Source organism: Gallinula chloropus (genome assembly GCF_964237585.1).
Source record: "Gallinula chloropus genome assembly, chromosome: 28".
NCBI classification, from domain to species: Eukaryota; Metazoa; Chordata; class Aves; order Gruiformes; family Rallidae; genus Gallinula; species Gallinula chloropus.
In genome coordinates, this window is record NC_140113.1 from 6001228 (window position 1) to 6022122 (window position 20895).

Below are 20895 nucleotides of genomic sequence, written 5' to 3' on the forward strand. Positions count from 1 at the left end.
GGATGGAGAAGGGAAACAAAGCAGAAAAGATTTCATGCTGTTCCTTGCAGGCTACGTGGATGCTCAGCAGTGAGGCTGGCAGAGGAGAAATGACGCTGCTCAAACTCTGGCTGTTTCTGAACCTTTTGGTTTTGAAGTGACAGCAGAAACCCTCTTAAAATAGTTCATTAAACAGGAACTTTCACAAGAAACTAAGGAAAAAAGTGTCCATCCCCCCATATTACATCAAAAACCCCAAAATGACATTTGGCTGCTGTCAGGAAGCATCAGCACAGAGACCTCCGGTGTCCCTCAGGCAGCTGGGCTTTAACATGCCCCGTGCTTCTCAGGGGATGGGCATGGGGTGCTGGGGCTGTGCTGTAAGGCAGCAAGGAGACCCAGGGCAAGACCTTGCTCTTGTGCCACCTCTCCATCCCCAGGAAATTCCTGCGTGGCCCTTGGGATGCTTCCCAAGGTGGCTGAGCAGTGCTGGGTGAGTTGTGGGACAGGGGCACCGCGGGGGCTTGGAGATGCTCAGGGCATCAGCCCTGTAGTGTGGCCATGGGATCAGAGAGCCCAGAAGGCATGTCAGGGTCTGGGGATCTTGATGAGGCCAGTGGGATTTTGGGACTAGGGCACAGATGGGAGAGTGGAGGTGGCTCTTTGTGGGGGCAGTTTGCAGGTTTTAAACTGATCATCATTTGCTGTTCTGCTCTTCATGTTTGATTATCGATTGTGATTATAAACTCAAATTAACCACCCCACTTTCCAATTGAAAGCATTATCTGAGCTCCAGGCTTGTGCTCAGATTTGATTAATTATTTTTTTTTACAGCAGTTAAACATGATAGGGGGAGAAAAACACATTTTTCAGATCTGCTCTTACTCTGCAGCTCTGCAGTTATCCTCTGTGACACAATCATTTTCCAACACTACTTTTCAGTTATACTTAGAAATGCATTTTCTGTTCCTTCCCTCTCCTTTCTGGGGAACAATTGTGCAACTTTCTTTTTTTTTTTCTTAATATAACATGGTATATAAAATTAGCTCCAAGCCTTAAAAGAGTCCTCTGAGTAGGAAGGTAGCTACCTTCCTTCCTAGCTCTATCCCCTGGATCTTCCCCTGGGGTTTTGTCCCTGTCGGATGCGGGTTCCTCGGGCGCCCGTGGTGATGTGTAGCTGTGCTTTCCCCAGCTCATCTCCTCTCTGCTCTTCCCCAGCAGTGAGCATGCAGAGTTCAGAGGGTGGATCAGACTCAGCAGCTTCTGTGGCTCTTCACACTTCAGCATCGACCCAAGCTCCAGTAGTGCAGCCAGTGCCAGCGTCTCAGCAGGTAACGTATGCACAGCTGGGAATGCTGTTTCCATGGAGAAGGGACCTGTTTTACTGGCAGATGTATTTTAATCCAGGGGTTTTATATGGGGGATTGTTAATCTGTTTGTTGAGGGACTGGGGAGAACATGTTGCTGGACTTTGCTGAGACAGGCCAGAGATGTTTCACCTGTTAGCCCTATATGCAAGCTTTAAAACATGAGATTTAGGGGTTATCTTGGCTGCCCAAGGAAGTAGTTTTAATGTTTGGTGTTTGCTTCAGTGTAATATCCTGTTGTCATTATTTGGTGTGTCAATAAAAGCAGGAGAAAATGAAACTCTCCTTAAAGGCATCTCTGCAAATAGGGTACCAGGCTCAATGGGGAGAGATGAGGGAGTGCTCGTGTGGGAGGCAGGGGAAGGAACCACATGCTGGTCCCTTCCTTTGGTAGGTGGAACCTGATGTTTTACATTGGGGAGGGGGGGTCATGATTCATATACATGGATATGATGCACCCAGGAGGTCTCCTGAGAGGAGAGAAGTGGATTCAGCAGCAGATGAGTGAAAACTTCCTAATGCAAAACGGGAAGGGTTAAGTAAAACTGGTTCCTTTTTTATGCCATTTGGGGAACTATCAAAAGAAGTTTCTGTTGCAGGAAGCTGGAGGGATAAGAGGATGGGTGGGTATAACTTGGCTACACCCTGAAGCAGCTGCTATTGGATGCTGACGGGAAGGAACAATTAAAACCTGTGAATTGGTAGGAGAATTCACCAGGAGACTTGGACATTCACATGGTGGGATTCGGAGTGCTGTTGGCCAGCCCTCTATCATCTTTCAGCTTTCCCACCTTCAGTTTCTCTGGGTGACATTTCTGGTTCATGCTGTCATGATGTGGATACCCCTGATCAATAGTGTCAAGTGGCTTTAAGCATCGACAGACCTTGGTGTGACTTTGGCTGTGACAACATGTCAAAGATGAGAAGATCTGTCAGCTTTGGATTCACACCCAGTTTGGAAACCTGTCATCACACCACGTAGCATTGATTGGGACTCCTTGGATGAAGAGGAAGGATTGCTTCCAGAGGATTGTGGAAGATTGCTGGAGAGGACGAGATTCCAGAGCCTTCCCTTCTCAGCAGCAGCACGAAGGAATCCTAGGGATGAGCTACTGGCAGCGTGACTGGTGTGAGGCTGAAGCCTTTGGTGTGGTTGATCACTGGTCCTCCTTCCAGTGTGAGCGGAGGCTGTATGAGCAGGATGGCCTCATCTTGCAGGTTGGGGATGTTTGATTTTTTTCCTTGGAGGGTAAGAGGAGCAACTGGACAGGTGGTGACGAATTATACAGGTAGCTGAGCTGGGCAGCTGCACCCAAGGAGGAGACGTGTAGTTTGGGTGCCTTTGGTAAAAGAAACGTCAGAGAACAGATAATGAGTAGGAGAAGGAAATAGATCTTACTGAGCCTCTGATGTAGGTGACACAGCCAAGGCTTGGGGTGAAAAAAGGCTTTTAGTGTTCCCATTGTGAGCTGGTTACAGCCTCTTTTGGAGAGCAGACTAAGTGATGGCTGGTGTAAGTGTGGGTGTCCTTCTCAGTACCCCAGCTGCAGGATCTCCGGTGTATCCAGACCTGCTGAAGGTCAGCCTGGGGGCTGGTGATGTGGGGCTGGCTAGAAATCTGGGCAATTGGCATATCCCTGTAATTCTGCTGGAATGGATTTTCTGGCTGGTTACAAAGGGCATGTTGTTAGGGAGTCAGAGGGCTACAAGTCAAATATATATGTATAAGGTAGCAAGTAACTGTAAAGGGCTTTTCTAGTATTCATGGGGGATTGTTTGGCAGCTTTTTGTTGTGTGGGCTCAATCTGCTGGGTATTTGCCAAGCCTCAAGCCACAGAGGATGACTGTCTCCTTGGGAAGGTCCTCATCAGCTTCAAAGGCAATATTAATCTCCAGCTTGAACGTTTCCTTTCTACCCTCATGCTGCTATCCCAGGCTCTGCTCTCATGAGCCTCACTGAATCGCTTCTTTCCAACCACCACATCCCCACACTTGTTTTCCTGGATCTCAAGGTGCTGAGCACTTAGGAGATGTCCATCCCAACCTCATGCTGAATGTCAATCATGACAAAAAGCAGAGGGATCCAGCTCTCTGCTTTTCCCCAGTTCATACTGAGTTCAGGCTGGGGTCCAGTGCAGGTTACACTGCAAAGGTGGGGACCACAAGACAACAAGTAAGGGGTGCTGCTGCCACTGGAGCAGTAGGCAAGCTCTCCCTGAATGTTTCTAGGAGAATACCTAACTCCCCTGTGTTACAGACTGAGACTAAGTGTTTGTTCCTGTGTGTTCTTCTTGCAGAGGGTTCTGGTCCAAGCAGCAGGCTCCGCTCCCAAAGGAGCGCAGATGCAGCAAATCTCTGTTCCCAGAGTTCAGCAGGTTCCACAACAGGTAATACCTCTGGGGGGGAGACACCACGCAGGGACCCCCATGTTGACAGGACCCCACGTCCCACACATTTGAAACTGTGCCCAAGAGCTGCTTAGAAAAGCCCTTAATTAAAGAGTTGTGTGCAATTAGAGAGCTGGAGGTCACTGTGGGAGCATCTTTCTCCATCTCCCACTTCTTTTCTTGGACTGATGGTGAAAGAAACTCAGGATATGTAAAGTGTGGAGAAAACCTTGACAGTAGCAGTTGCCTTCCATGCATTTGAAGGTGTGATGGATACTTTTGATAGCTATTTAAAAGCAGTCCTCTGTGGAGGGTTTTTTTTTAAAGGCAAAGTGTTTGGGATTTTTTGATTATAAAAATAGATGTCCTGGTTGCATGTGACTTCATAGAAAGGTTGGGTGCCAGAGAACCAGGGAAGTGTTTTTATTTATCTGAACTTTGCCTTTTGCAGCCCTGGTTTCCTAAGAAACCAGGCATATGTGGTGCTGCTTCATGTGGACACTGAGTCTGATTCTCTTGGCTTTTTCCTCTAGCAATTTTTTTATTTGGTTGCTGAGTTTCAATTTAAAAAAAAAACCCAGCTTGATGGAGGGCAACTCCACCCCTCCCAGACAAATGAACAAGGACTGGGGTGCAGATGGACATGGCCAAAGTCCTCTGAAGGAAAGGCTGCAGCATGATGTCACCCTTATTAGTCCGTGGAGAACCAGCCCTGAGACATGTGTGTGGAGGAAACCCAGCTCCATTGTTTCCACTACTCATGGAGCAACTACTCATTTATTAATTCTGATCTGACCTTTTAAAATAAAGACATCCTTTGGGATTCCCAAGCATGCAGGGGGGGTGGTTTGTTCAGTTTGGTTTTCTTTTAAGAAGAAAGCCTGAATCCCAAGGTAAGGCTGGAAGCTGTTTAAGGATGTAACATGCAGTTTATCCCACTGTTCCCAGGCACAACAACATATCTGTAACCCCAGTTTATGATGCTTGTTTCAGGTGCAGTCTGTGCAGCATGTATATCCGTCCCAGGTCCAGTATGTGGAAGGAGAAGCTGTTTATACCAACGGAACCATGTAAGAGTCTCTTGTTGGCTGTAGCAGAGCCCTGGTCCCTTCCCAGCTGTCCTCCCAGGCTCCTTCCACCCAGGTGCTGCTGCCAGCACTGCCTGCTGTTAAGAGGAGGAAGAGGAGGAGCCATTTCACATGCTGTGTTGTGTCCAGAGGGGTAGTTTCAGCCAGACTCCAGCCGTGGAGGAGGCGTTGATCTTATGGAGGGGGCTGTTCTCCAGGGAATCCTGCACTTCCTTATACAGGGCCTATTGTTTTCCTTTGCCTATGCCCAGTATGGTGAGTTGGGGTAGCTTTAGGAACCAGAGCAGAACTGGAAGAAAGGAGTTTTATGAGGTTTCCTCTTTCTCCTCTCTGCTGTGCCTCCCTCTTTGGCCCTGCTGCCCCCTGGGATGCTCTCAGTGGCTGCAGAGCTGCCCCTGGATGACCAGGTTCAATTTCAATTTGAACCCACAGGGGTTAAAATCCTCTTTAGAGGCAGAACCCTTTTAAAAGGCAGTCCAGATTTTGGAAACCACTGTCCCTGAGATGAGATCAGCGAGTTCCTCCCCCCTTCCTGACCTCCTTGTTCCTTTGACAGACGAGCTGCCTACTCCTACAACACAGAAGCTCAGATTTACGCCCCCAGCAGCGCCGCGTCCTATTTCGAACCCCAGGGAGGTGGAGCTCAGGTGACTACAGCGGCATCCTCTCCTACAGCCATTCCCTCTCACAACATGGTGGGCATCACCATGGACATTGGGGGAAGTCAGATCCTCTCCAGCTCGGGAGCCTATCTCATTCATGGGGGGATGGAAAACACTAGACATTCTCTGTCACATACTTCACGCTCCTCTCCAGCAACGGTATGTAGCCCTGCAGATGCTGCAGCTCAGGGGCCAGGATTTATTCCAAGGGAACTGAAAAACCTGCAGAAAATGAAACTCCTTCTCATTAGCTCTGTGTATAATGTGCCATGCGAATGCAAGGGACAGAATAGACACTGGTGTACCACAGGTGTTTTCCAACAGGAGTTTGGGATGTTTCTTGGTGGTGGGCAGAGGCTTCTCAAACTTTCTGAGTGGGTCATTGAAATTGTGCAGATGAAAAGAGAAAATTCTTGGGGGTTTGGTTTTTTTTATTTTTACCCTGAGCAAAATGTTTTGCCTTTCCAATAGAAAAGGATTGTCTATATTTACATTTCCTAATGAGTATAACATCTGAATGTGGGTGAGGCTTGGCCTATCCAAAATAAACAAATATAAATATCTTTTTAATTATGAAGAAACCTGAAATATGATTATTAATACAGTGGATAATTAGCACGTGAGGTACATCAAGCTGATCAGGCCAAACCCAGAGTGAGGAAAAGCCTTTGTGTATCTCCTGCACCATTGTGTATTCTGTCCATGCCATGTGTTACAGAAAATGTATTGTAAGAATAATGCTGATAATTTTTTTAATCATTTTAATGCCAATCGAGGTGCCAGGTTGCCTGAAGCACAGCTGTACAGCTGTGTGGGACTCAGGGGGGGTACCACTAATAACCCCAAACACCTTTGCTGTGCCTGAGAGCTACCAGGGCTTTTATCTGAGGATCTACCAGCCCTCAGTAGCAGCTGCAGCCAGGACTGGGTTGGAGCTCTGCTCACCTTCCTTTTCAGACTGACTTAGGTGTGTTTATACATTTGTATTTAAAGATAATTACAAATGTAGGTGGCCAGGTTTTAAAATGGGAAGAGCAGCACCTAGGGAGAAAAAACTGGAGCTGTTTCCTGCCAAGAATCTCTGAAGATCTGGCCAGTTAGGTTGGACTTTCTTTTCTCAATGAGTTTTAGAATACACACTTCATGGTTTGTGACTATTTGTGCCTTGAAATGTTGCCTTTGAGCCTGCAGTAAATGTACTCTGCCTTAGGGAGGTGGAGGTAGCTTTGGGTGGAGGTCCATAGCTTTGGGTGGAAGAGGACCCCAGGATGGATTACCTGAGGTTTATTTCTTGTGTGAGAATTGTGTGTGTGTGTTGTAACTGCTGGTAGGTACATCTAGCATTGGAGCATCTTCTGAGCTTTGCTCAAGCTTGTTATTTGGAAGGAAGTAGCTGCTGATCTTGTCACCTGCGTGGGACTGCATCTTCCAAAGCTGCACAACGTTACTCTTGGGTTTTGGTGGGGGTTTTGGTGGGGTTTTTTTCAGTTTCCATGGTGATGGGCACAATGTTAGAAGCCTGAGTAGAAAATGTGTCCTCAGCAATGTCCTGTGAACAGATTTAGTTTGTAGGTGTCACATGAGATACAGCAAAACAAAGAAGTTAGGAAGTGACCTTTATGAAAAGACATCTGAAATCACTGTGTGGAGTGTAGGAATGAACTTTCAGAAGATATTTTAACAACAAAATGTCTGCTGCTCTTGTGGAGAGGCTCAAGAAGGTGAAATAACATGTGGAAGACAGAATAGGGATGTGTCTATGTGTGGCTTTCAGCAACCTTGTGTAGCTCCAGGCCTGGAGGTTGGTGTCCCTGCCTGTGGCAGGGGGTTGGAGCTCTGTGATCCCTGGGGTCCCTCCCAACCCAGACCAGTCTGGGATTCTTGCAGCACAGACCAGAGTGGGAGGGGGACAGAGCAGATCTGTGTTACCTGCTTTGAATTTCACATGATAATGGGTGGACAGGCTCAAAGAGAGCAACAACCAAAGCAAATCAGTGGGTTGGAGCATTACTTTTCCCTGCAGTGTCTTGCTGTGAGAGCAGGAAAGGCTGGCTTGGTGGTCCTGGGAAAATGGATTTTGGTGCAGGGTGAAGAGCTTTGTGGAGAGAAAGCAAAGTACAGCTTGTGGGGATGTGCACCCTCGTGCAGGGCTGGTTGAGAGCTTTGCAGATGGAAGGTGTCCACTTTTCTCTGCAGATGGAAGGTGCCCATTGCTTCTCTGCTTGTTTAAGAGGTGTTGCTCAACGGGCACCGTGCTGCTCCCTGAACAGAGGAAGGAAATGGTGTCTCCCTCTAACCCTGACTCATTTCCTGAAGGCTGCATCAGCAATTGGTCTTTGGTTCCTCATGGTACATGATGGTACCACAATCAAAACAGTTTTCTCAGAAAACACTGACACACAGACTGAGACTGACCCTTCTTGGGATTCAATCACAACTTCTTGAGAAGCACCAGAGGGATGACACTCTCAGATAGAAACCAGGGACTGGAGGTGCTTGGACAGGGTATGGTCACATGTGGGTACAGCTCAGGCTGTGTCTTTGGTTGTTCAGTGTTCCTTCAGGAGTTTGATTTGCTCTGTTTGGACATGGCTGGTTTTATCTCAGCCTTCATCTTCACCGTGCTATGAGCCTCTGCACACTGGAGCCCAGGGAGCTGTGACAGAGGTCACAGACAGATGTGGTGCCTTCTGCATGTGCCTCCAGCTGAGCACACGTCCCTGCAGGTCAAACAAGGGCAGATGCTAGAGGCAGCAAGTTTTACTGCCAGGTCACAGAGAGCACATCTCTGAGAACATCTGCTAGAGAAAACCAGCAGGTTCTGCTGCTGCCAGATCCCTAAGGTGGGGGTTTTTGGTTTCTTTTTGTCCTGTGCTTGTGCTCAGGAGCACTAAAGCTCTGGGTCTAGCAGCCCTTCGTTAAGCACTTCACCAGAGATTGCCAAGGGAGCCCCAGCAGCAGAAAGGAGAAGACAGGAAGGGTTCAGGAGAGGGTTAGAGCTCGGCAGTGGTTCTAACCAGGCTGAGTGTAGAACAGAAGCTCAGCAGAGGGAGGCAATGTGGCTCTTCAAGGCCCTGAAAGCCTCACCATGACTGCACTGGGCAGCAGCTCTGAGATAACTGCAGTGAGCTCACGTAGCATCGAGATGTCCCAGCCTGTCATTTTCCTTCTGAGCTCCTACCCATACCAGTGTATGCATTCTGTGTGTCAGCCCTCCTCATGCTCCTGTTTTATTGAGCTGCCATGAGGTTTTGGTCAAAATTTTAACAGGTAACAATAACTGAAGTCATCACTTCCAGTTTTCCTTGAAAGATCTGGGTAAAATGCACCTTCTCTGGAGCCAACCTCCTCTGACCCACTGCAGCGTGTCTGATGGTGTTTGGTGTAGGGCTGAGTGGGAAAGGAGAAGGAAAACTACCTCAGTGGATGTAGTAGGAGATGAAAAGCCCCCTGGTCTGGCTCTTTCACCCTAACAGGGATTCTTGCTGTGGTGTTTGCATGCTGTACAATAACATCTCTGCAGCTTCATCCCATAAGGACTGCGCCTCATCTGTTCGCCTCTTTTCCACAAGCCTGTTGTTATAAAGCATTAATCATTCAAATAATAAGAAAGAAACAATAATCCTGGCTGTTGCTAACTATCTGATTTCCTTTCTTTTTCCTTTTTCTTTTGTTTTTCCCCCCTTTTTTTTATTTTCCCCCTGCTCACATTTTCTTTAGCTTGAACTGGCGATTGAAAACCTCCAAAAAAATGAAGGGATCACATCACACAAAAGCAGTTTGCTCAACAGCCATGTAAGTTACAATCAGAATTTACAACCTCTTTCCCACTTTGGTAGGAGCATTATTTCGTAGCCCTTTGATGTTTCCAACAGCACAAGCCACTCAAAGCAGCCTGTGATTCAGCAGAGCTGCCCAAAGCAGCCCATTCCCAAGAAACCAATTCCCAAGAAGCCCATTCCAAGAAACCCATTCCCAAAAACCCATTCCAAGAAACCCATTCCCAAAAAACTCATTCCTAAAAAACCCATTCCCAAGAAACCAGGAGCTGCAAGTAGTGCCCTGATGCTAACATGAGCTCCTGAGATGCTCTGCATTCTGTTAACTGCCTCTGCCCTGTGTTTATTTCTTTCACCTGCCTTGCAGTGGAAATTGCTGGCAGTCAGATAAACACATTTGAGGAAGTTCTTTCCTTTCACTGGAATTGAAAGATGGCTGGAAAATAACTTGTAAATCTACAGGAATAACTTGGTGTGAACCATGACAGATATCCCTTAGATAGAGCATACCAGCAGCCTGCTCCTCTGAATGCCCTTCCTGCCTCTCTCTCTACCCCAGGAAGAGCGTTGCTGTTAGGATGCTATGCTAAATCCATTTGCTAGACCTCTCTCTCCTCACTATGCCAACGATTTCCCTGCTTTGTGTGAAGCTCCTGCTGCTCTGCCAGGCCTTCTGCATCGTGGTTTATGGCTCCCATGCAGGAGCACATGCTTGTGTGAGATGAGAAGGGTCCAGGTCCCACTGATGCCGCTGGACTTGCCTTGACTTTGTTGTGTTTTGGGTCAGGCTGAAGCACGTTCTGCACTGATAAATCACAGTGCACAAGGTGGTACTGCTTTATCTAACAGATTTCCTTTTACTTTGTATTTGGGGGCAGAGCTGTTGTCATTATTAGATCCCACAAAAAATAGATCTTTGCCCTCTTCACCCTAGAGAGTCCAGAGGGGCTACGGAGATGCTGAAGGGCCTGGAGCATCTCCCCTGTGAGGAAAGGCTGAGGGAGCTGGGGCTGCTCAGCCTGGAGAGAAGAGACTGAGAGGGGATCTGATCAATGTTTATCAATATCTTCAGTATGGGATGCAGGGGAAATGGGCAGCCCCTTTTCAGTGTCTGTGGGGACAGGACAAGGGGCGATGGGCTCAAGTTGGAGCACAGGGAGTTCCCCCCAATGTGGGGAAGAACTTCTTCCCAGTGAGGGTGAGGGAGCCCTGGGACAGGCTGCCCAGGGGGTGTGGAGTCTCCTTCTCTGGAGAGATTCCAGCCCCGTCTGGACACCGCCCTGTGTGCCCTGTCCTAGGGACCCTGCTTGGGCAGGGGGTTGGACCCCATGGGCTCTGGAGGTCCCTTCCACCCCTGTGATTCTGTGAGCCTGTGATTCTATGTTCCCCTGCAGAGCCTGTGACAAGTGAAGGAGTATCCAGCTGCAGAGGGATTTTAGTGGAACCTGATTGTAGTGTAAACACAAACTGTAGAATATCTTGTCATTGACTGAGCAAGATTCCAGGAGTAAACAGAATACAGGGTACAAGTGGAAAGAATCTTTCATGTTCTCCTTTGGAGTGCCTGGCCTGTTATTGCTACTGCAGGAAGAGCAAAAAGAATGTTTTGGAAATTATTTCTATTCTGGCAGGTTGCTATTTTAAGCCCTTTTGTGCATTTCATGATAGATCTCTAATTCAGTGGTGGGAGTTCATATTGTGAAACTCTGTGATGTTTAAAGGAATAGAAAAGACACTTGCAGGGAAAAATAATTAGAAGTATCTGAGATTAGACTAAAAATGTCCAGGATTGAGTTTAAAGGAAAGGATTTTACTGATATCTGAATATTCCATAGAAAAATACAGCTTTTTTTTTTTTTTTTTTTAGAACATGTGTGTGGTTAAATCCCTCTGGTTTCTAACCAGGTTCATACTTAATTACACTCTGTGCTTGAACTATGTTGTTGTAAGGAGATGACATGGCTGATACTTTGGCATCCATAACCTGAGTCTGTTTTGCCATCAGTGTGGTGCAAATGCAGCTGCTTCTGGTGGAGCTGTGCCTCCTAAGCATGCAGGGATTGAGGGCTGGGCAGAGAGGGAAGCCTTGAAGGTCTTCATTCCTAATGGCCCTAATGACAGTGAAAGGGCTCTTACCAAAGGCATCGATTTTATTCCATTTGTACATCTAGTCCCTTCCGAAATTCACTTAATATCCCACTTGTGTTATTGATGCTGAAGTCATTTAGCCAATTAAAGGAGATTGGTGCTTTGGTCTCGTTTTGCATTTTAATTCCTGTGCTGACATTGTTGCTGGGCCTGGCCTTACAGACTGGCTGGGTGTAAATAATTTCTAGCTAATTGCAAACATTAATCAACAGAAATGTCAGAAAAAATGTCAGTAAATTTTGAAAACCAAATGAATGGAACCCCCAGAGATGTGAAGGTGGCTTTGGTAAACATGAGTTTTATTGTTAAGGGAAGAGTTGCAGACATGCCTTTCTTCAACTTTGTAGCATATTTGGTTCCTCCAAAACTTATTCCTCTTAGAAAGCATCTTAAGATCTTTATTCTTGGAAAACACAGGTTCTCACAGCTTTATTTTGGCTCTGCAGGAATTCATCCGGATCCAAGGTGGACACTGAGATGGCAGGTGGACTCTGGTTTAATACTCCTGCAAAACCTGACAGCATTTTTGTTGGCTTTGGGCTGAGGGGGGTTCTTTTACTTTTTAAAAACCACAGCTGTCATAAATACCACTTATCCAACAGAACTACCTAAAATCAAGTTCTCCTTAACTCAGCCAGGTCTGAGATGTCAGCTCTGACGTCGTTTCACCCAGCCCTCTCCAGCCCTCTCTAGACTTTCACGTGTCCTTTGTGTATTTATATTTTCCATGCATAAAGCTCCAGTGGTTGTTGGACAACTATGAGACAGCGGAGGGTGTCAGCCTTCCCAGGAGCTCTCTCTACAACCATTACCTGCGGCACTGCCAGGAGCACAAACTGGACCCAGTGAACGCCGCTTCCTTCGGGAAACTGATCCGCTCGGTGTTCATGGGGCTGAGGACTCGGCGCCTGGGAACCAGGTTGGTAGGAACCTCCACTTCCACAAACCACTTCCACAACTTCTCTACACTAGAGAAACAGAAAACACTCTGATTATGGGAGATTTCATCATAAAATTCAGGCTTTGGGCTTCCAAGCTGGAACAAAACCAGATGTGGCTGGGGCAGTCCATGGAAGCAATGGTTGTAGGAAGAGTTTGGGTTTGGGTAGATAGGTCCAAGTGCAAGAGTTCTGAAATAATATCTTTAGAGGAGAGAACTTCTTTTAGCTCATCAAGGGTAAAAGAAAAAAAAAAACAAACAAAAAAGCTCAATTAAAATTGCAAATGTGCAGGCTGGGAAGGATGCAGCAAACCTCAATAGACAGGGAAAGAACTGTCCACTGTTATTTTCATATTCATTCATTCAGATTATCAATGCAGCTCTGATTAAATTTGAAGGCACTTAAAGTCACTTTAGACATGGCCAAAATGTACTTCACACCTGAGCAGTTGGGGTGTGTGTACAACCCTTTGGCACAGTGACCTGCAGACCTGGTCACAGTGACCCAGCAAATGAATTTTAAGCAACCAAATAAGAGGGCTCTGGAGACCCTGCTGCTGCTCCCCAGCGTGGTCTCCTCTCTCAGCAAGGACTCAGTTGGACATTCTGTCTTTATAGATCCATGGCTGCAGAATTGTCCTTCTTGCTCCCAAAAGCAGATCCTTTGGGGCTGAAAAATTCCAGTTTCATGGAAAAACCTTTAACTGGCACATCTGTCTGATGTGATGGAAAGCCATTTTCCTAAGGAGCATCCTACTGACCAGTAAAGGAAAAGGAATTCAGCCTCTTTTGCTTGCAAACAGCTTTTAGTTTTTATAAAACTACAAAAAGGAGCAATGCTGAGCACAACAGCCTGTTGCTGTGAAAGTGCTGGCAAGACCAAGATGCTTTCCTTATCACAGTTGACAGTCAGGCTTGTTTTATCCATGTCTAGATAAAGATGGAAGTTTGTTTTTATGGAAAAATAATCCTTCAACCCCAATCCAATGGCAGAGTGTTATTCTGTTTAACAACCATTTGTATTGTAACACTTGTCTCTTCTTCTCCAGTTACCATGGGTAACTTGGAACAAACCTTGCTGGGTTTTAATGTGGGTGTCACTGACCTTTGTGACATGTGGGTTTCAGTTGTGCAGGGGGTGATGGCATTCATTTGGGTCATTACTTCAGGTAGCACTTGGCAGCAAACTGCCATGTGCTGGGAGAAGCAGGGTCAGCAGCTCATCAAAGCAAGGTTAAGAGTAAATTGCACTGACTGACTGAGTCACACTGATACTTCCAGGGGAAACTCCAAGTACCATTACTATGGGATCCGTCTAAAGCCGGAGTCTCCGCTGAACCGCTTGCAGGAGGACACCCAGTACATGGCAATGAGGCAGCAGCCCATCCACCAGAAGCAAAGGTAAGAGCTCCTAGTGATTCAGGCTTACTGGGGGTGCCCCCCAGTGCTGCTGTGGGTAAGGGTCCTCCCAAAGAACGCGGCAAGACCCCACCTTGGGACTTGGCTTTGCTTGGAAGCAAAGGGAGCGTGTTGGGACAGGTCAAACCAAAGAGCTGCTGAAGTGCTAGAGCTGAGCTGTGGAAGAGGGGGCTGCAAGTCTCTGCCTGAGTAGTGGAGGGTAAAAACCATGTCTGGAAACATATACAGTTAGGCTGGACTGTGGTTAGTCTCAGGTCTGAGTAATTTTCAGTATAAAACACGATGCTGAAGGAATTTGGAGTTGTCTCCTGGAAGCACAGATGCTTTAGGTTCTTGCTGGGGTGAAGAAGGAGCAAAAGAATTTCTTTCTTCAGCTCCCAAACAAACAGTAAGTGCAAAAGCCAGCACCCAAGGGAGAGTCTGCCCCCAGACTCATCAGAGCTGAACGCTGCAGGCTGTATGACACCGTTGCTGACATGGTGTGAGTGTTTGTGCCTGTGTAAATCCCAAGCCATGCTCTACCATTCAGGTACAGACCAGCACAGAAGATGGATGGCATGGCAGAGAGTGGGTCCAACAGCAACCTGCACACGACACCCGAGCAATCGGTTGCTGCTCAGAGTCAACACCATCAGCAATTCATAGGTGAGGACACTGCTTTAATGTATGGGAGATCTCACATCCAGGCTCATAACTTGAAGAGGAAGGAAGGTCTTGTCCAGCAAGCCCCAGCTGCTCTGCATTTCTTTGCTTTTCTAATGAATCCACAGTATTTCATGCCATATACATAACATATATACATATTAGTAATATATGTGTTAATAAATTCTATTAATCTATACTATATGTTAATAAATTCTTGCAATGTCACACTAAGTTTCTTTTTTAACTCCTGTACCTGGAGGAAGGGTTTTTCCTTGTACCTCCAGGTCGTTCAGTAACCCCTAAGTATGGTTTTAAGCCATGTGTTTTGATTCACATTGGATGGAAGGAGTGGAGATCCTGGAAAAGCCGTGCTAAAAGGCAGCCAGAGGGAGAAGAGCAAAGGCTGCAGTGTGTATCTGACTGCAGATGACCCATCTAGATCTTCTCCTTGTGAGACAAGCTCTCTGGCTTTGCTCTCTGATCTACACCTCTCCATTATTCAAGCAGAGATACCAGATCAGCCTGGTTGTCATCTGCTGTCCAATTATATCTCCCATTGTACACTCAAAAACACCAGACAGACATTTTTCAGGCTCCAGAGAAAATCTAATGGGAATGGTGGTAGATGAGGCCAGTATGTTCTGGTTTCTTTTATTACAGAGAGATAGAAAACACTTTCCTTTCCACACTGAATAAATGGGCTGTGGTGGTTCACTTCTTGCCCAGTATAACAGTGTGAATCATGGAAAGTACTAGATTAGGGGTCTCATTTCTCCTGTTTGATCCCAGTTGAGACATGCAGGATGTCTCAGTGACAGCAGCACCTTGTGTAGTCCTGCACAACTGAGTGTTCCTAACTCTTAGTGGTTTCCCCAATCCTCTCTCTTGCTTTTTTCCCCAGATGTAACCCATGTTTTTCCTGAGTTCCCAGACCCTGATCTACATAACTTCCTCTTACAAGAAGGGGTCACCATGAATGAGGCGAAAACTCTGCAGATTCTCTACAGGCGACACTGTGAGGTGATGACTTTGAATGGTTTGAATTGATTCGTTACTTGATGTGTGATGTAATTAACAGGCTCACATCCTGCTCTTAGGAGCAGTTGGAATGTCACAGAGGATGCTTGATTTGCTAGGTATCACAGCTCTAATGCTGCACTTCATGGTATTTTTTCCCTGGGGGATGTTTTCTGTTATGGTTATTTAAACAATGCCCCTTCTGATATTTTTCCTGTAAATTATTTCATCTAAATGGCATCACATGGAGTTTCTCCTTACACCAGGTGATGAGATGCCAGCAGGGCAGCTAATGGGTTCTGTCTTTCCATGTTAGGTGACTTTGGATGTTGTGATGAATCTTCAGTTTCATTACATTGAAAAACTCTGGCAATCCTTCTGGAATCCTAAAACACCATCTAGTGATGGCTCTACTGCCCTGCCATCCAGGTACAGTGCTGTGCTTCCCTGCTTTCTGAATGCTCCTGGTCTTAGTAATATTTTATCTTTTCCAAACACATGAAGAATTTTTAGCATCATTAAAGCATTTTTGAGGGCTTTGTGGGACTTGAAAGTATTTACCTCCCTGCAGAATCCTTACAGAGAGTGTCAGAAGGGGTTAATATCAAGACCACCCGAAGTTCAGACCCCTGAGGAAAGCGTCTGCTCTGGTTATGTACATCTGTGTGCCTTGTACCTCCTGTAAGGAGCACTGGTCCCAGATGCAGAGAGCATTTGGGTGGATGGGAATGAGATAGGGATTTAGGGGCAACTGAGCTCTGGCCCCATGCACAGAGAGGCACTTGCAGAGTCACTGAAGGAATGATGAAATGTTTCCCTCTGCAAGAAGCACAAATGGCTTTTTTCTGCTGAAAACTGGGGATAGAAATGGAGAGGAGCAAATGCACTGACTGCAGATGTGCTGCTAACCCTGCCTCCCTCCTCCTCCTCCTCCCCCAGCGATGAAGAACACGAAGGGGCCCTCCCAAAAGAGAAGCTGATCGCTTTGTGCAAAAACGAGCCCATCCTCAGGTGGATGAGAAGCTGTGATCACATCTTGTACCAGGCTCTGGTGGAGATTCTCATCCCAGACGTGCTCCGACCCGTGCCCAGTGAGTACCCCGTGGCCTGCCCAGGGATCAGCCATCCCAGTTCCTGCTCAGCTCATCCTGCCCTGACTCATGGGATCCTGTGCCTGACAAACACCAATCCATGACTCAGTCTGGCTACCACTTGCCAACAAAGATTTCCATCCATCTTAGAACCTGAGTTAGAGGCTTTTTGTTTGGAATACAAGCTAAAACATGATGGTAACAGCAATATCCCTCCTGCAGCATTGCTCTGCACCAGCAATGCTTTGTGGCCCCTGGAAATGCCCCCTCCTTTTTGGAATTGGGTTCCCTGCATATCACATCTCCTGACTTTGGCTAGGCATCAAGGCAAAAGAGTGGGCTTAGTGCACAAGTAAGCACAGCTAATCCTTGTGAGATGGTGAGATGTTTCCCTGGAGATGGTATCTTTGTTTACATAGGACCATCCTGTCCCCTACTGTACCTCCTGGAAATTTGGGATCAACTTCCATTTGGGAGATTAGTGATGGGGATATTGAGGGGTTTCTCTCTGATTTGGCTCCTCAGTGTGTGTCAGACTTCTGAGGCCTCAACTGAGCCCTGGGCTGGCTTGAGCAGGGCTGGAAAGCCACGTCCTTCTGGCTCTTGGTGGCAGTCTAGGTGCTGGGGCATGAGTGTGGCTTTAAAGAGCATGTGCAGAGATGTGCAGAGCAGCCTGTCTGACGCTGCAGGTTTCTTTGCAGGCACACTTACACAGGCCATCCGTAACTTTGCCAAGAGTTTGGAAGGGTGGCTGATGAATGCCATGAGTGAATTCCCCCCCCAGATTGTCCAGACCAAGGTAAGCAAAGGTTCATTGCAGGGAGAGAGAGTCTGTGTCTGTCTGTGTCTCTGTCTGTCTGTGGTGGGGTTTTTTGCTGGGGTTTGACCATGTGTACTCCAGACAAGCACGTTGTCATGAATAATCACAAACCAAAATGAGCAAGGAGTGGGAGGACAGTTCCTTTTTGCCCTGTCCTTTAGCTATTCCCATCTCCTGAAACTGCTAACAGGGCTTTGTGGAGGGAAATCTCTGCACTGGAGTGAGGCTGCCCTAGACGCAGAACACTTCATGGGCTCCTACCCCCCTCTCCTAAAGCCATGGATTCTCACAGCCTGTTCTCTCCTTGATGGTCTCTGCTAAAACCAGAATCACAGACACACAGACTCAGAGGGGGGTGGGAAGGGCCCTCCAGAGCCCATTGAGTCCAACCCCCTGCCAAAGCAGGGTCCCTGGGACAGGGCACACAGGGCGGTGTCCAGGCGGGGCTGGAATCTCTCCAGAGAAGGAGACTCCACACCCCCTGGGCAGCCTGTCCCAGGGCTTCCTCACCCTCACTGGGAAGAAGTTCTTTCCCACATTGGGGGGAACTCCCTGTGCTCCAACTTGAGCCCATCGCCCCTTGTCCTGTCCCCACAGACACTGAGCAGAGGCTGCCCATGTCCCCCTGTGTCCCACCCTTCAGCTATTGATACCCAGTGATCAGATCCCCTCTCAGTCTCTTCTCTGCAGGCTGAACAGCCCCAGCTCCCTCAGCCTTTCCTCACAGGGGAGATGCTCCAGGCCCTTCAGCATCTTTGTAGCCTCTGCTGGACTCTCTCCAGAGAGATCCCTAAAACCTGTTAGTTCAAAGCAAAGAAACACAGAGTCTGGTTTGTGAGGTGCAGTAGATGCTGCAGAAGTGCCTCTCTGGGGTGTGCTTTGGCCATCAGCATGGGTGGGACGGATGCTGTGCAGGGGTGCTCGGGGTCTGGCCGCCAGCGCCGTGCCTGTGTTGCAGGTGGGGGTGGTGAGCGCCTTCGCGCAGACCCTGCGCAGATACACGTCCCTCAACCACCTGGCGCAGGCTGCCCGCGCCGTGCTGCAGAACACCTCCCAGATCAACCAGATGCTCAGCGATCTCAATCGGGTCGACTTCGCCAACGTGCAGGTGACTCCTGGTGTCTTCTCCTGGGTCAGGTTGTCTTCTCATGTTCTCGTGAACTGGGACTCTATAATCAGGACCTTTGCTGGTAACCAGCATCTTATTTCCAGTACTAAAAAGCCATTAAAGGAACAGTTTAGTGGCATTGGTGTTACTTTTCCAGGTAAGTCTGACATCTCACTGGGAATAGTGGAGAAGGTCCTAAGGAATGTCTGGAGGAAGTAGTGCTGCCAACAGTAATCCAGTTCTAATACAAATATTGCACTGGGGTCTGGGCAGACTGGACAAGATGCTATTCAGAGCTGGTTTGGAGTCCTTGTCTCCTTGAAATGAAGTTGAATTCCTGGGTTGGGATGCACTGACAGTGCAGGCTTGGCATGACTAACTATCAGCCCTTCTTTCCGAGCAGGAACAAGCCTCATGGGTGTGCCAGTGTGAGGAAGGCATGGTACAGAAGCTGGAGCAGGATTTCAAGCTCACTCTGCAGCAACAGAGTTCTCTGGACCAGTGGGCTAGTTGGCTGGATAATGTTGTTACTCAAGTCCTGAAGCATCACGAGGGCAGTCCCAGCTTCCCCAAGGCAGCCAGGCAGTTCCTGTTGAAATGGTCATTCTACAGGTACTTTTTCTTTCTCATTTTGGAGGTATTTCTACACTGGGCTTAGGGCATGTATCCTTTTAGGCTGGGGCTAAGATGGTCCATCAATTAATTCCTTAGACTGTGCTTTGATACCCTTGGGGCAGAGGTAGAAACAAAGCGCTGTGTCCCACGGTTCCTTCAGGGTGAAGGATTCCCATCAGCCCTGAAGTGAGTGTGAAACACACCCCAGGTGTTTTGTTTCTCTGCCCTTCTCCAGCTCCATGGTGATCCGTGACCTCACCTTGCGCAGCGCTGCCAGCTTTGGCTCCTTCCACCTGATTCGCCTGCTCTATGACGAGTACATGTTTTACCTGGTGGAGCATCGCGTTGCCCAGGCAACGGGGGAGACGCCGATCGCTGTGATGGGAGAGGTGAGAAGTGATTATTCCCTAGAAACAAGCCCAAACTGAGCAGTGCTTGAAGACACCTGAGTGGTTCAGCAACGGTGCTGTGTCCTGAATGTGTGTTTAGAACCATCTTTGCCAAAGATGAGAACCTGGCACAAGGATCCAACTCCTCAAGCATCTTCCCTCCTTGCTGGCTCACACGTGAGCTGGTGGGGTTTGGGGCAGTTGAGCCTTGGAGGAGGGAAGAAAAGGATCTCCCCACTTCTCTCCATAGCCTGTGGGTACCAACCCTGACCTTGGGTTACTGTTCCTGCCAGGGAAAAGTCCTGTCAAACACAAAAAGCAAGGGAAAAAAGGTCCAAAATGGACTTTCCCTGCTTCTTTCAGGGACACCATCTCCACAAGCTCCAGAGCTACACATGCAGTCACCTGCTTTCTCTTGAAGCAGAGAAAGGATGGGTTGTTTGTGGTGTTTGGAATTTTTTTAACAAACCAGAGAGTAAATCCTGTGCCTGGCTTGCAGGCAGGTCCCATCCTCCTGTGGTGGTCTGGCCCTGGCTAGAGGCCAGATGCCCACCAAAGCTGCTGAAGCCACTTCCAATTTTCTCCCCAGAGCTCATGCAGGGGGCCCAAAGAAATCCATCCCCCCCACTAGACCCACACCATTGCCCCAGGTTAACAGCACTGCAGCTTCCCACTATTCCCTGCAAAACCTCCATAGTCCAGGAACATGAAAGGCAGAGAGTGGCTTCCAGCTCAAGCTGGCTGTGGGAGGCTCTCAGCCTTCAGGTTTTGCCTTTTCCCCTTTAAACTCTTGCCATATATCTGTCCTCCAGGAGGAGGCTGATTTTTCCCAGAGAAGAGGATGAATCCTGCCCTCCCACTGCTGATTTGTAACTCCTGCTCTCCCCAGCTCTTCCTGCTGCCCAGCTTGGCATGACTTTTGGTTATTGTTACAGTAATTTACTGGTTTAGACCTCGTCACAGAGGGAGACAACACCTCTTCTGAACCCAGTATATCCCCAGCCCTCACTTACCTTGTAACTCCTTCTCTCTTTCAGTTTGGTGACCTCACCTCCCTGTCCCCAACGCTGCTGGACAAAGGTACCTCCTCTCCCTGAAGGGTCAGGGTTGAATCTCTGTGGGAGGGGGAATCTCATGCTCGCTCTTCTACCCTGCTCTGCTGGGAAAAAAGACCCTCTTCCCCTCCAGTCACCCTCTGACAGAGACCTGTCCTTTGCAGATGACATCAGTGACCTGGGCAGTGGGGTGGACACGGACTCCCAGAGCGTCGTGGAGCCGGTGGTGAAACGGGAACGCAGCGACCCCGGCCAGTCGCTGCAGGAGATCTGAAACTGGGACTCAGCTTCTCCCCAGCTGGATGAAGACATCTGGAGCCAGGTGTGATGGTCACAAGCCTGAGTCTCCCCATATCTGCGTTCTTAGTGCCTCGTAGTTTCTCTTT

General features: G+C 48.0%; 1 protein-coding gene across 1 annotated transcript; it reads left to right on the forward strand.

Annotated features, from left to right (window-relative positions):
- Positions 1-1202: 1202 nt before the first annotated feature.
- RFX2 (regulatory factor X2) lies at positions 1203-20783 on the forward strand (the record flags this gene model as incomplete). The annotated part of the gene is made up of 17 exons (XM_084276473.1): positions 1203-1310; positions 3644-3733; positions 4727-4803; positions 5378-5642; positions 9204-9278; positions 12148-12329; positions 13632-13751; positions 14299-14414; positions 15316-15434; positions 15748-15860; positions 16371-16522; positions 17224-17321; positions 18301-18450; positions 18854-19062; positions 19301-19454; positions 20492-20534; positions 20674-20783. The coding sequence occupies exons 1-17, from the start codon at positions 1206-1208 to the stop codon at positions 20781-20783; spliced, it is 2178 nt and encodes a 725-aa protein (XP_084132599.1). The 5' UTR covers positions 1203-1205.
- Between the last annotated feature and the right edge of the window lie 112 nt (positions 20784-20895).